Source organism: Quercus lobata, chromosome 4 (genome assembly GCF_001633185.2).
Source record: "Quercus lobata isolate SW786 chromosome 4, ValleyOak3.0 Primary Assembly, whole genome shotgun sequence".
Lineage (NCBI taxonomy): Eukaryota > Viridiplantae > Streptophyta > Magnoliopsida > Fagales > Fagaceae > Quercus > Quercus lobata.
This window is the reverse complement of record NC_044907.1, coordinates 44,014,099-44,029,944: the sequence shown is the minus strand read 5'-3', so window position 1 is coordinate 44,029,944 and position 15,846 is coordinate 44,014,099. Positions and strand designations below refer to the sequence as shown.

Here is a 15,846-nt window from a genome sequence, read left to right as displayed (position 1 = left end):
AAATTTAGTAAAAGTAGAAACAAAGATGAAAGGACAGTAAGAAGTAACAAAAATGAACATGTCAATTAGGAAAGTAATGGAGAGTGTGATTTTGTATAGAATAGACTGGAGGAATAGAATTAATGTGGTTGACCTAATCTAATCTGTTGAAGATCTATAATTAACCCCCAAATTTTAAGATTAATACTTTGTTTTTTTTTTTTTTTTTTTTTTTTTGATAAGTAATAAGAATTCATTGATAGAAAAAAAGATACACCCAAGCACACAGGGAGTATACATGGGGGAGCAAGTCAAGAACGAAAATTACAAAAGTCAAGTAAATCCAAAATAGAAAAAGGATGGTTTCTCCACACAGAGAACCATTCAAGTAAGGTTCGGATGAAAAGAAGTTTGAGGTCAGGCATAGCACGCTCAGAGTCTTCAAAGCATCTACTATTCCTCTCCTTCCAAATACACCACATCAAACAAAGAGGAATGACCTTCCGAATAACTCCATTGCGGAGGCGACCAAAGTGACCTTGCCAGCAAGCAAAGAGACCAACAACAGACGAGGGCATGATCCAACACACTCCAAATAAACCAAAAACCATATCCCATAACTCCGAAGCAACCGGGCAATGAAGGAAAAGATGGTCAACACTTTCACTACTACGCTTGCACATATAACACCAATCCAAAATGCAAACCTTTCTTTTCCTTAGATTGTCAATAGTCAAACATTTCCCCAGGCTACGGTCCAGACAAAAAAAGCCACTCTAAAGGGGATCTTCTACTTCCAAATACTTTTCCAAGGGAAAATATGCTCACTATGGCCAACAAGAAGATGGTAGTAAGTACTAACCGTGAACCCCTTACTCTTACAAGGCAGCCAAAATCTCTTATCCTCCTCGATTCCTCTTACAGGAGTGCTATAAATGGAGTTGATGAAGCTCCTGAAAGCTTCCAATTCACGATTATGCACCTCCCTACAAAACTGAATCTCCCAATGGAGGACTCCATTGGAGAATCTCATAAGATCCGCCACACTTGCCTCTTTGCTACAGCTAATCCTATATAAATCAAGATAGTGGACAGCGAGAGAGGAAGTCCCACACCAACGATCTAGCCAAAACTGCACTTTTGAACCATCTCCAATATCATACATAATAAACCGAGATAAAGAGTGCCACCCCCTGCTAATATTTTTCCACAAACTGACACCATAAGGACTAGAGGAAGAGCTAGAACACCAACCACCCCAATCACAACCATACTTTACCTCTATCACTTGACGCCAGAGAGCATCCCTTTCTTGCCCGAATCTCCAAAGCCATTTCCCTAAAAGAGCTATGTTGAAAGTTCTCAGGTTCCTAATCCCTAAACCACCTGAAGAAAGCGAGGTACACACCTAGACCAATCAACCAAATGAAATTTGGGCTCATCTCCTAGGCCACCCCACAGAAAGTCCCGCTAAAGTCTAGCAATACGGTTGGCCACAGAGGCAGGAATAGGGAATAAAGAGAGAAAATAAGTAGGAAGATTAGAGAGCGTGCTTTTAATTAAAGTGACTCTATCTCCCTTAGATAAATATAATTTTTTCCAACCTGCTAATTTTCTTTCCATCTTCTCAAGAATTGGATTCCAAATAGACTTGTCTTTGAATTTTGCCCCCAAAGGAAGACCCAAATATTTCATTGGGAGAGACCCTTGTTTGCAGCCTAAGATAGCCACCAAAAGATCCATGTTATGAACAGCCCCCACAGCCACTAGCTCAGACTTACCCAAATTGACCTTCAGACCAGACACAGCCTCAAACCAAATGAGCACCATACGGAGAATCAACAGTTGATCAATATTAGCATCACAGAAAATTAGAGTATCATCAGCGAAAAGGAGATGAGAAACCATCAAAGATCTACCAGTAGAAGCACCTGCATTAAAACCTGACAAGCGACCTTCATGGACCGCCTTATCCAACATTCTACTGACAGCCTCCATAACCAGAACAAATAATAAGGGGGACAAAGGAACACCTTGCCGTAACCCCCTAGAACTTCCAAAGAACCCATGGGGAGTACCATTAATAAGGATAGAAAAACGAACAGTAGATAAACAAAAAGAGATCCATCGCCTCCACTTATCAGGAAAACCACAACGCTCAAGCAAGAGAGTAAGAAAACTCCAGTTCACATGATCGAAGGCTTTCTCAATGTCCAGTTTACATAACAACCCTGTTTGACCAGAATTCAGTCTACTATCAAGACACTCATTAGCAATAAGAACAGAGTCGAGAATTTGCCTATTAAGAATAAAGGCATTCTGAGGAGCAGAGATGATCTCGCCTTAAACCAAGCGAAGACGAGAAGCCAAAACTTTAGCAAGAATTTTATAAACTCCCCCAACAAGGCTAATAGGCCGAAAGTCTTTTATTTCCACAGCTGCGACTTTTTTAGGAATGAGAGCAATGAAGGTTGCATTCAAGCTTTTTTCAAACTGGCCAGTGACATGGAAGTGATGGAACACCGCCATGATGTCTGATTTGAGAATCCCCCAGCAAGCTTGAAAGAAAGCCATCGAAAAACCGTCAGGCCCGGGAGATTTATCCCCATTGAACTCCTTGATGACTTCTAAAACCTTAGAGTCCTCGAAAGGTTTTTCTAACCAATCCGCATTGTCCCCAGAAATACATGGGAAATCCAATACATCCGAAAAAGGGTGCTGCACTTGCTGCTCTGTGTATAGGTTTATAAAGAATTGTTCAACATGGTCAACAATCCTATCCTGGTTGGTAGTCACAGTCCCATCAATCATAAGGGATTCAATACAATTATTTCTTCTATTAGAATTAGCCATTCTATGAAAAAATTTCGTATTAGAGTTGCCCTCCTTTAAAAATAACATTTTGGACTTTTGCCTCCAACTAATCTCCTCAAGCAAGGCAGCCTTCTCAAGATCGACGCGAAAGGAAGCTTGATCCAATTTTTCCTCTTCAGATAAGGGTTGAAAGTCCTCTTTGACGTCTAAAGCATTCAACTTACTCCATAGCAGCTGCTTCTTTGCTGTGATATTGCCGAAATCGGACTCGTTCCACTTCTTTAGGTCCGATTTTAGAGCAGTCAACTTCTTGGCAAGAATGAAGCTAGGGGTCCCTTGAAAATGGTAATTCTCCCACCAGGACTTCACCTTATCTAAGAACCCTTCCGCCTTCAACCACATATTCTCAAAACGAAAAGGGATTCGCCTTCTTCGATGACTCCCACTCTCCAAAAGAATAGGGAAGTGATCGGATAACACTCTAGGAAGCCTTTTTTGGGAGAAGTGAGTGAAGTGATCTACTAGAGTCGGAGAGAAGAGAAACCGATCAATTCTAGATGCTGAGGTGGAGTTAGACCAAGAGAAGAGACCTCCCTTTAAAGGAATATCCATAAGCCCATGAAGAGCAATAAAATCCGAGAAGTCATACATGCAGCGAGAGAATCTTCCCGCCCCTAATCTCTCCGAAGGAAAGCGGATGACATTAAAATCACCTCCCAAACACCAAGGCAAATTCCACCAATTGATCAAGCTAGCCAGCTCTTCCCACATAAGATGACGATTCCTGTTTAAATTTGGACCATAGATACCAGAGAAGGCCCACTCAAAATGATCAAAGACATTTTTGAACCTACACGAAATCGAAAAATTCCCCACTGCTTCCTCTAACTTTTCCACCACCCTTCTATCCCACATGAGAAGGATACCACCGGAAGCACCCTCAGAGCCTAAATATAACCAATCAATGAAGGGACAACTCCAAATGCTTCTAACTAGGCCTCTAGTAACCCATTCCAGTTTTGTCTCTTGCAAACAAACAATATCAGCCCTCCAAGAGCGTAAAAAATTGCGAATCTTGAGCCATTTATCTTTTTCATTCAAACCTCTAACATTCCAGGATATAATCTTCAGATTCATTGGGAAACAAAGAGAGCCCTATCCTTACCAACACTAGAGCGTCTTGAAGACGCGGAACCATAATTAACAGAGCTGAATAAGCCCCTTAATTCTCTTATTCCTTTCCTCCCTGAGCTCTTCTCGGCTTTGTTAGTTTTATCCTTAAAGTCCCTCTGCTCTATCTTAGTTTCAACAGCCAACAAGAATTTGGTTGCTGGCTCTTCTAAGCCTTTAAGGGAAGTCACAAGAAAATCAACAAAGCCACGGAATTTATCCTGAAACCATTCCGAGTAACTGCCTTTACCCAGCAAATTCTCTACTACCAGAGTTGCTGGCTGATCAGAAACATCTGTGGCAGCCAAAGGTAAAGAGAAAGCCAGAGGATTGACATTGAGGGGTGGCGAAGAATCAGTGAATTGAGAGGCATTCTCGGAGGAAAAATCTGAAGACCAATCCTCCACAATAACATCAATCTCTTTTTCCGACTTAGAATAAAGCTCCTTAGATTCCGAATCCTTCACCGGAACTATCGCTAAATGGTTTGAGTTGTCCACTCCGACAATGTCATCTCCCGGAGGCAAAGAAATATGAATCGAAACCGCCACCCTCTTCCCATCTCGTAATTCGAGAACCCACTGCTCGGAATTTCCCCATTTCCTGATGACATCGTCTGAGTGCTGCTGAATGATCTGTTGGATGTTGCGATGCAAATCCACATCATCATCGGAGCACCAGGAATCATTTAAGGAACCATCGGAGGCCATAGACTCAGAGACGGAGGCGTCGAAGCTGTCAAGGACTGAAAGAAGCTTGTCGGTGCCTGTCGGATCCATGTGGGTCAGAGGCAGCACCGCGTCGGACATCTCGCTACTCGCGAATGAAGGTGACGGAGAGAAAGGGAGAGTGGGAGGGACATGCGAGGAGAAAAAATGAGACTGGAATTGAGTCAAAGAGGTCCGGTGGGGTTTGGGCTTCCAAATATAGGAGGGTTTAATATTGGGCTTTGGGTTAGGGGCTGGAAGAGCTTTGGGTTTAGAATTAGGAGTGGGCTTTGTGTTTGAGATAGGCTTAGGCTTAGGGTTTGAGATGGGCTTTGTGTTTGAGATGGGCTTTGGCTTTGGGCTTGAGAAGGGCTTTGGGTTTGAGGCTTTTGAGTTTCGGCCAACTGTAGGAAGTTTGGGTTTAAAGGGATCAGTGGGTTTTGGCTTTGGGCTTAAGATGGGCTTTGGGTTTAAGGCTTTTGAGTTTCGGCCAACTGAAGGAAGTTTGGGCTTAAAGGGATCAGTGGGTTTTGGGTTAGAGGGTTGGCTAAGTGGGGAGTCCACCTCAGTGACATTGGAGCAACTGATCTCCCACGTACCAAGAGGCCCACGAAACAGTCTAAAATAAATATCTAATTGCACCTCACCTTCAGTCCCATCAGAGGAGACAGGAGGGAGCTTCGTCCTGATCAGATTTTTCTCCTTCCTAAGGAAGCTCTCGCGAGAATCCTGGGTCTGAGAACCCAGAATTGCTAAGTTAGGATTTCGAGAGTCCAACAATAAATGCCCAGGATTTACTTTGTCGCGAGAATCCTGGGTCTGAGGAAGCTCCACCGCTGCCAACCTGTGAGCTTTGGGTTCACTCCGACGGCCTTGAACCACCGCTGCAGCAAAGGATTTGGAGGCTTGAAGTTCAGACCCAGGTAGGAGTTTAAAGGGAAGATTAATGGCGATATCCCCCGGAGCTAAAACCTTCTTCAAATGCCCAACAAAACCTCTCCAACCATTACCCATTCTTCCTTCCGGGATTACCAAGAAACCTTTTCGACTACCATGTAAGAGTTCAGAAATCATAAGAAAAGAACCATGAGCATTGGAGCCTGATTGAAGAATAAACACCGTCTCTCCCTTTCTAACAGTGCGAGCATAGTGACCAGGGGATTCAGAGTAAATAAAAATCTCCATTAAAGATAACAATCTCTTAGCACTCTCTTTGCCCAAGAACACTGATCGGAGAGAATCTCTACTTCTCTCAAAGATACGCAATAAGAAAAAAGAACCCCCTTCTTCAACAGAGAATTCAAAAGATTTTGACTCAACGAAGAAAAAGAGAGAGCCACCCATGGTTCAAAAGCACTTACCCCAAAAGCACCCAATGTTCATTTATGAATTATTCATCCAAAAGCACTTACCCCAAAAGCACTTTGTTGTTGTTGTATCTATATTTTTAATATAAAATAAGGCTATTACTATTTATTAGGTGAGAAAAATTAAAGTTTTCCAAAATATTATTTTTATTGTGACAGACCAAAATTCCTATTGAACAAAAAAAAAAAGAACAAAAAAAGAAAAGAAAAGAAGAATATTGACAACAATTTACCTGATCTGATATTTCTTGCTTGACCACATTTTTCCATCTCTGATTTTCGGATGCTTATAGGAATTTGGTTGGTGTCATGAGCCAATGGAATGCATATACCTTGCAGCAGAAGTGGCTAATTAATCTCATGTAAAAGGAAAAAGAAAAAACAATGATGAAGAAAAATAAAATCAGAAGACTTCATTTTTAAAATTTTCTAATATTATTAAATAAGTTTTTAGAAACTCACGTTCATTTATGTTAAAAATATAATATTTATTTTTATTAGGTTTTAAATTTTAGAGTAATAACAAGTGCTAAATTGTTATATGTTAGTTAAAAACAACCAAATCTCATTGTTGCACTAGATTTAGACAAATGAATATTAAATAAATTTTGAATAAATTATGCTAATCAAACTTTAGACAAACTAATTAAATTTCATATGATTTTCTTTTTATACACATTTTCTTTGAAATTTCATTTGTTAATACTTATATTTATCATGTATAATATATACGTTTCTTAGTTTTTTCATGCAATGCACAAGTTAACAAGTAGTTTATACTATTTATAGAAATATGATAAAACTTTTTTTTTTGAGAAAAAAAAAACTGGAAGTTCAATAGAGGACTAAGTTTTCCACTCTAAGTATTGATAAAAATAAAAAATTAATAAATAAAAATTAATTAATTAATTAAATTAATCCCCCTTAGTGCTGGGGTCGGGTGATCTCTCTGGAGGAAGGGTCCGAGCATTGGGTCTCTTTTAAATACAAACGCTTACCTAATATCTGCTATTGGTATGGGTGCTTAAACCATAACGATGAAGACTGTGATCTTTAGATAGAGAGCAATGGAACTCTTTCCTTTGAGAACCATGAGTATGGGCCATGGATCTGAGCACCTTCAAACCCCATGTCTAGGAAAAAAGTGGTCATAGTACCTGGTTACTATGAAGCTAGGAAGAAGGAGAAGAAAGAGAAGTCAAGTGCAAGGTCTCGGGATGGCAGCACTTCCAGCACTCACAATGGTGCGTTAAGCTCTGACTTTATTTTATTGATTAAGATGATTAAAATATCAAACAAGCATAGATCACATGAACATAAAGAACGATGACCTAAGGAAGCTTATGAAATTGTGGTTTCATACTAAAAAACATGTGGAGAATTTAACCTAAACAATCCTCAAGGCAACATTTCACTAATAGAATTGAAGTTTATACAATAAACTTAACCCTAAATCTGCTGCTACCTCTAATAGTACTTACCGGTCATGACTACATGTAGCTCTGAATCCACAAACTCTTGTACTATGAAATTGTTGCACACAAACTCTTCAGTTTGTGACTTTGAGATTTCCACTCAAAGATTTAGATTAGCAACTATGACTGACAGGATGCAACAACTTTGCTTTAGGACTAAATTTGTTGTTTGCACAAGGTCTCTAGCTATAGCTCCAAAAGGGTATGGAAAATATCCAAGAGAACACTGCCCCCTTGAATGTGCAAAAATGTGCTCTAGGGTTTGTATTTGTTAGGTTCTAAGACTTTAGGAACTAAATGTATTAGAACTTCATTTTGTATATGTTGGCAAACCATGATCAAAACAATGAGCCTAGGTTTAAGCTTGCTTAAAGTTTATTTAAGTGTAAGTTTGAATCAAGTGTTTTGCAGGAATTTACTGTGTAAATCTGCAAGGCTCAATCGATTGAAAATAAGGCTCAATCAATCGAAAATCGCAATATAGAAAATTCTGCAAGAGTTTCAAATGCAACCCAAGCCCATATGACGTGTAGGGTTAAGTATTTCACTCCTAGTATAAAACAAAAAACCTCAACCACGTTTAGAAGTCTTTGTTGAGTTGTGTATTGAGTCTTTTGTGAGATCTGAGAGGTTTGTGCCTTCACACACACACATAGAGCTATCAAGATCAAGATTCACATTAATAACTTGATGGTTGTTTCGATTGCTACATAAAGAACATTCAAGGAACAACAAAACCTTTAAGTGGAGTCTCAAAGTTACAAGTGTGGGTGCTTGTGTTGCAAAAGTCAAAGAAAGAAGTATTCTATAGATTCAAAGCTTACACGTGGTCATGTCAGTAAGTTCTACATGTAGTAGCATTAGGATGTTAGTGGTCTAAGTCCTTTTGTAAACTTCAATTCTTTCTATAGTGGATTTGTTTTTACCTTAAGGATAGATAGGTTAAATCCTCCCTAAGTTTTTTACCTGTTTAGTTTTCTTAAGTCATCAGATCTTTATGTTCTTTACTTTCCGCATTATTTCTGTTTTGCTCATAATTGTTTAACCTAGACTTGAATAACAAACTTGTTAATCAAGTTAGCTTAATATTAGGTTAAACATATTGTATTAAGGGGTCTAAAAACCTAACAGTATTTATATGTAATTAAAATCCATCAAAACCCTAGATCAAACAGCTAAGTAGAAAACCAAATCCACAATCTGTACGAATCTCAATCGGTCGAGATAAATAGGTCTTGATTAGTCAAGCCTGCAATCGAAATGCAATCTTCAATAGTTTTTTTTTTTTATAAGTAATAAAAATTCATTGAAAACAAAAAGAGAAAGACACCCAAGTACACCGGGGGTATACAGGGGAGAACAAATCAAAAACGAACATTACAAAAATCAAGAAAATCCAAAATAGAAGAAAACTGATGGTTTCTCCAAATAGAGAACCAATCAAGTAAGGTTCTAAAGAAAAGAAGCTTGAGATCGGGCATGGAACGCTCATTGTCTTCAAAACACCTACAATTTCTCTCCTTCCAAATACACCACATCAAACAGTGAGGAACAACCATCCAAATATCTCCATTACGATGGCGGCCAAAACGACCTTGCCAGCAAGCCAAAAGCCCAACAACAGAAAATGGCATAACCCAGCAAACTCCAAATAACCCAAAAACCATATCCCACAACTCCGAAGCAACCGGGTAATGAAGGAAAAGATGGTCAATAGTTTCACTATTACACTTGCACATATAACACCAATCCACAATGCAAATCTTTCTTTTCCTTAAGTTATCAATTGTCAGGCATTTCCCCAATGCTGCAGTCCATACAAAGAAAGCCACTCTAGAGGGAATCTTTTGCTTCCAAATGCTTTTCCAAGGTTAAAACTGCTCACTATGGCCAACTAGAAGATGGTAATAAGCACTGACCGAGAACCCCTTACTCTTACAAGGCAGCCAACATCTCTTATCTTCCCCGTTCCCCCTTACAGGAGTGCAATAAATGGAATTGATGAAGCTTCTGAAAGCTTCCAATTCACGATTATGCACCTCCCTACAAAACTGAAAATCCCAATGGAGGACTCCATTGGTGAACCTCATTAGATCCGCCACACTTGCCTCTTTGTTACAACAAATCCTATATAAATCAGGATAGTGGTCTGCAAGAGGAGAAGATCCACACCAACGATCTAGCCAAAACTGCACTTTTGATCCATCTCCAATTTCATACATAATAAACCGAGATAAAGAATGCCACCCCCTTCTAATATTTTTCCACAAACTAACTCCATAAGGACCAGAGAAAGAGCTAGAACACCAACCACCCCCAATCACAACCATACTTCACCTCTATCACTTGACGCCATAGAGCATCCCTCTCTTGCCCTAATCTCCATAACCACTTCCCTAATAAAGCTACATTGAAGGTTCTCAGGTTCCTAATCCCCAACCCACCTGAAGAAAGCGGAGTACACACTGAAGGCCAATTAACCAAATGAAATTTGGGCTTATCTCCTAGGCCACCCCATAAAAAGTCCCGCTGAAGTCTAGCAACTCGGTTAGCCACAGAAGCGGGAATAGGGAATAAAGAAAGAAAATAAGTAGGGAGATTAGAAAGAGTACTTTTAATTAAAGTGACTCTACCTCCCTTGGATAAGTATGATTTTTTCCAACTTGCTAATTTTCTTTCCATCTTCTCTAGAATAGGATTCCAAATAGACTTGTCCTTAAATTTTGCCCCCAAAGGAAGACCCAAATATTTCATTGGGAGAGACCCTTGCTTGCAGCCTAAGACAACCACCAAAAGATCCATGTTATGAACTTTCCCCACAGCCACTAGTTTAGACTTATCCAAATTTACCTTCAGACCAGACACAGCCTCAAACCAAATGAGCACCATACGGAGAATCAGAATTTGATCAATATTAGCATCACAAAAAATCAGAGTATCATCAGCGAAAAGGAGATGGGAAACCATCAAAGATCTTCCAGAAGAAGCACCTACACTAAAACCTGACAAACGACCTTCATGGACATCCTTATTCAACATTCTACTGATGGCTTCCATAACCAACACAAATAATAAGGGGGACAAAGGATCACCTTGCCGCAACCCCCTAGAACTGTCCAAAAAACCCATGAGGAGTACCATTAATGAGGATAGAAAAACGAACGGTAGATAAACAAAAAGAAATCCATTGCCTCCACTTATTAGAAAAACCACAACACTCAAGCAAGATAGAAAGAAATCCCCAGTTCAAGTGATCAAAGGCTTTTTCAATATCCAATTTACATAACAACCCTGGCTGACCAGACTTCAATCTACTATCAAGACATTTGTTAGCAATAAGAACGGAATCAAGAATCTGCCTATTTAGAATAAAGGCATTCTGGGGAGCTGAGATGATCTCTCCTAAAACCATGCGAAGACGAGTAGCCAAAACTTTAGCAAGAATTTTATAAACCCCCCCAACAAGGCTGATAGGCCGGAAGTCCTTTACCTCCACTGCTGAAGCTTTTTTTGGAATGAGAGCAATGAAGGTTGCATTCAAGCTTTTTTCAAACTGACCTGTAACATGGAAATGGTGAAACACAACCATGAGGACGGATTTAAGAATCCCCCAGCAGGCTTGAAAGAAAGCCATCGAAAAACCGTCAGGCCCAGGAAATTTGTCCCCATTAAACTCCTTAATGACTTCAAAAATCTCAGATTCCTCAAAAGGTCTTTCTAACCAATCCACATTATCCCCTGAAATCCTTGGAAAGTCTAATACATCCTGGAAAGGATGCTGCTCTTGCTGCTCAGAGTATAAGTTCATATAGAATTGAACAATATGGTCAGAAATCCTATCCTGTTTGGAAGACAAAGCCCCTTCAATCATAAGGTAATCAATACAATTATTTCTTCTATTAAAATTAGCCAACCTATGAAAAAACCTCGTATTGGAGCCACCCTCCTTTAAAAACAACACTCTGGACTTTTGCCTCCAACTAATCTCCTCTAACAAGGCTGTCTTCTCAAGATTGGCGCGTAAGGATGCTTTTTCCAATTTCTCCTCCTCAGTTAGAGGTTAATTGTCCTCTTTTATATCTAGAGCATTCAACTTGCTCCATAATTGCTGTTTCTTGACTGAGATATTGCCAAAATCTGTTTCGTTCCACTTCTTTAGGTCCGTTTTTAGAGCATTCAACTTCTTGGCAAGAATGAAACTAGGAGTCCCTTGATAATGGTAATTTTCCCACCAAGACTTCACCTTCTCTAGAAACCCCTCTGCCTTCAACCACATATTTTCAAAACGAAAAGGAATACGCCCTCTGCGGTGACTCCCACTCTCCAAAAGAATAGGGAAGTGATCGGATAGCACTCTAGGAAGCCTTTTTTGGGAAAAATGAGAGAGGTAATCAGCCAAAACCGGAGAGAGGAGAAACCGATCTATTCTAGAAGCTGATGTGGAGTTAGACCATGTGTAAAAGCCTTCCTCCAGAGGATTGTCCATAAGCCCATGAAGAGATATAAAATCCGAAAAATCATACATGCAAAGAGTAAATCTTCCTGCCCCTAACCTCTCCGAAGGAAAGCGGATGACATTAAAGTCTCCTCCCAAACACCATGGCAAATTCCACCAACTGTTCAAGCCTACTAGTTCCTCCCACATAAATTGACGATTCCTATTCAAATTTGGACCATATATACCTGTGAAAGCCCACTCAAATTGGTCACTGACATTTTTGAACCTACACGAAATTGAAAAAAGCCCCACTGCTTCCTCTATCTTTTGAACCACCCTTCTGTCCCACATGAGAAGAATTCCACCAGAAGCACCCTCAGAACCCAAATATAACCAATCTATGTAAGGACAACTCCATATGCTTCTAACAATTCCTCTTGTAACCCATTCCAACTTTGTCTCTTACAAACAAACGATATCAGCCCTCCAAGAACGTAAAAAATTACAAACCTTGAGCCGTTTTTCCTTCTCATTCAAACCTCTAACATTCCAAAATAAGATCTTCAAATTCATTGGAAAGTGATTAGAGCCTTGTCCTTACCATTACCAATGCGCCTTGAAGAAGCTGAACCATAATTGACAGAGCTAAATAAACCCCTCAATTCCCTAATTCCTTTCCTCCCTGAGATCTTCACAGCTTTATCAGTTTGTTCCTTAATGGCTCTCTGCTGTAACTCAGCTTCTACAGCCAACAGAAATTTGGTTGCTGGCTCTTCCAAACCTTTAAGGGATGTCCCAAGAAAATCATCAAAGCCACTGAATTTTTCCTGAAACCAATCTGAGTAATTGTCCTTACCCAGCAATTTCTCCTCATCCAGAGATGTTGACCCTTCAGAAATATCCATGACGCCCATAGGCAAAGAGAAAGCCAGTGGTTCGACATTTAGAGGAGGCGAAGAATCAGTAAACTGGGAAGCATCATCGGAACAAAAATCTGAAACCCAATCCTCCAAGGTAACATTAGCCCCTTTTTCCAATTCTGAATTTAGCTCCTTACATTCCGATGACACCCCCGGTGCCGTCGGCAACTGGTTCGAGTCGTCCACTTCGGCAACGACCTCTCCCGGTGGCAAAGAATATTGGATCGAGACAGCCACCCTCTTCCCATCTCGTAATTCAAGAACCCATTGCTCTGAATTTCCCCATTTTTTGATGACATTATCTGTGTGCTCATGGATGATCCGTTGAATGTCACGTTGCAAGGCCACATCACCATCGGAGCACAGGGACTCATCCACGGAATCATCGGAACTCAAAGACTCAATCACAGAGGCCTCAGAGCTGTCGAGCACTGAGAAACACTTCTCTGTGCATGTCGACGCCATGTGGGTCAGCGATGGCATAGCGTTGGACTGAACGCTATCAGCTATGGTAGGTGTCGAAGGGATAAGGTGCGAGGGAGGGACAGGCGAGGAGAACAAAGACCGTGGGTGAGTCTAAGATTGAGTCAAAGAAGGCTGGGAGGGTTTGGGTTTCCAATTAAAAGCACGTTTAAGTTTGGGTTTAAAATGGTCACTAGGCTTTGGGTTTGGATTTTGGCTGACTAAAGGGGTAGAAGGCTTTGGATTTGAATAAAGTTTGGGTTTAAAAATGTCAATGGGCTTTGGAATTTGGCTGATCAAAGAGGCAGAAAAAGGTTTGGGTTTAAAAAAGTCAGTGGGCTTTGGATTTTGGCTGACCGAAGGGGCAGAATTAATTTTGGGTTTAAAAGGGTCAGTGGGCTTTGGATTTGGATTAAGGCCAATCAAATGGGCTGAAGAAGGTTTGGGCTTAATAAAATCAATGGGCTTTGGGTTAGGGGCTTGGTCAACCGGAGGGTCCACCTCAGAAACATTGGACCAGCTAATCCTCCACTTACCATGAGGCCCATGATCCAGCCTAATATACAGGTTCAAAAGCACCCCACCTTCAGCATCATCTGAAAAGACAGCCCCGAACAGAGCATTCTCCTTCCCAAGACAGCTCTCGTGAGAATCCAAGGTTTGAACACCCGGATTTGGTAAGTTAGAGTTTCGAGAATCCAACATTAAATGCGAAGGATTCACAACGTCACGAGTATCCTGGTTCAAAGCATTCTCCACCGCTGCCTGTCTGTGTGTTTTGGGTTCACTACGTCGACCTTGCACCACCGCTTCCGCAAAAGATTTGGAGTCTTTAATGATAGACCCAGGTAAAAGCTTTGGAGGCAGATTGATGGCAAGGGTCCTTGGAGCTATAGCCTTCCTTAGGTGCAAACTAAATCCTCTCCAACCACTACCCGATTTTCCTTCTGGCACAATTAAGAAACCTTTCCGACGGCCATGTAGAAGTTCTGAAATCATAAGAAAAGAGCCATGTGCATTTGAAGCCAGTTGTAGAATAAAAATCGTCTCTCCATCTCTAACAGATCGTGCAAAATGTCCAGGGGGCTTAGTGGAAATAAAGTCTTCCATCATGGATAACATTCTCTTAGCACTCTCTTTGCCCATGAACACAGATCGTAAAGAATCTTTGGCTCTCTCATAAATGCGTAATAAGAAAAAAGTACCCCCTTCTTCAACAGAAAATTCAAAAGATTTTGACTCAATGAAGAAAAAGAGAGATCCACCCATGACAAAGTAGTAGAGAAGAGAAAAGATAGAAGAGAACTAATCAACTAGACAAACTAAGCAACTAGAGAGAGATCCACCTTTCTGATTTCCTGAGTCTTCATTTGTCTTGTTCCAAATATAATTTCAACACTAATCAACTAGACAAACTAAGTTCTAAAATGTTAGATTTGTTCATGGTTGCCAGCTTAAAAATATAAACTTTACAACTAGTTCAAGTCCATTTTGAACTATCTCAAGCACACTTAAGTTTATTTCAAACCTTCAGGAACCTTATAACTCAACTAGTCGACACTTCCTTGTATTTTCAATGAAGACATTTAGGATTTAAATCCTCTCACTCCGAACTATTGATTCTAATAAATATATATATATATATAATATGTTCCCAAAAAATAAACTACTAGTGATTTTTTTTTAATAAATATTTTTGTGATTGAACAAAATTGTATAACACACTAATATGAATTAAATTAAGAAGTAAAAAGTAAACTACTTATTATTTCTTACCATAATGGGGTAATCAAGAATAACCAATTAACATACTCTATCATATAATATCCTTACATGATTTTTTAAGGATTAGCAAAAAATTTAAAAACAAATATTGGCAGTGTTAGATTTAGATAGAAAGTTTCATATGTATCTAATTGTGATTATTCTTAAATGCATTTATGCATATGCAATTTTTACAAGCTTCAAATTCAATTAAAGTAGAAGCTCAAAAAAAAAAAAAAAAAAAATTGCTAATCCACTCTTTATGTTAGATACCCCAAATTATATTTATAATCCACTCTAACTTTTTGCAATTTCTAGTATATTTAAAAATAATTTCATCCCACTTAAAACTACTTCCGACTAATTTGAATCTAGTTCAAGCCCATTCAAAACTACTTCAAATTAATTTGAAACTAATATAATTACTTCAAATTAATTTGAAATTAATATAACCACTTCAAATTAATTTGAAAATAATACAGAATCTCTTACCAAAACTTACTGCTAACTCAAGTATAAGCATCAATGAGAAGTTTACCATATTCTAAAGTACTACAACTATGATTTTCAATATATGTTTATACTAACTAAATTTTTATGTTTATTTATAAATATTGAATATTAAAAAAATTGATTATATCACAATTAAAAAAAAAAAAAAAAAACTTTGTAAAGAATTAAAAAGTAAATATGTAAATAGGTAAACAAATCACCTTCGTATTTCTTTAAAAATGGAGTAATTTATGCATG

General features: G+C 39.2%; 1 protein-coding gene across 5 annotated transcripts in view; it reads right to left on the bottom strand.

The window, feature by feature from the left end:
* Nucleotides 1–15,846, bottom strand: part of LOC115986356 — a 54,337-nt gene that overhangs the window by 12,096 nt on the left and 26,395 nt on the right. For all 5 annotated transcript variants that reach the window (XM_031109260.1, XM_031109257.1, XM_031109259.1 and 2 more), the window contains one exon: nucleotides 6,271–6,369. In XM_031109260.1, coding sequence (XP_030965120.1) covers nucleotides 6,271–6,369 — 99 coding nt within the window. The remainder of the gene's footprint in view (nucleotides 1–6,270; nucleotides 6,370–15,846) is intronic.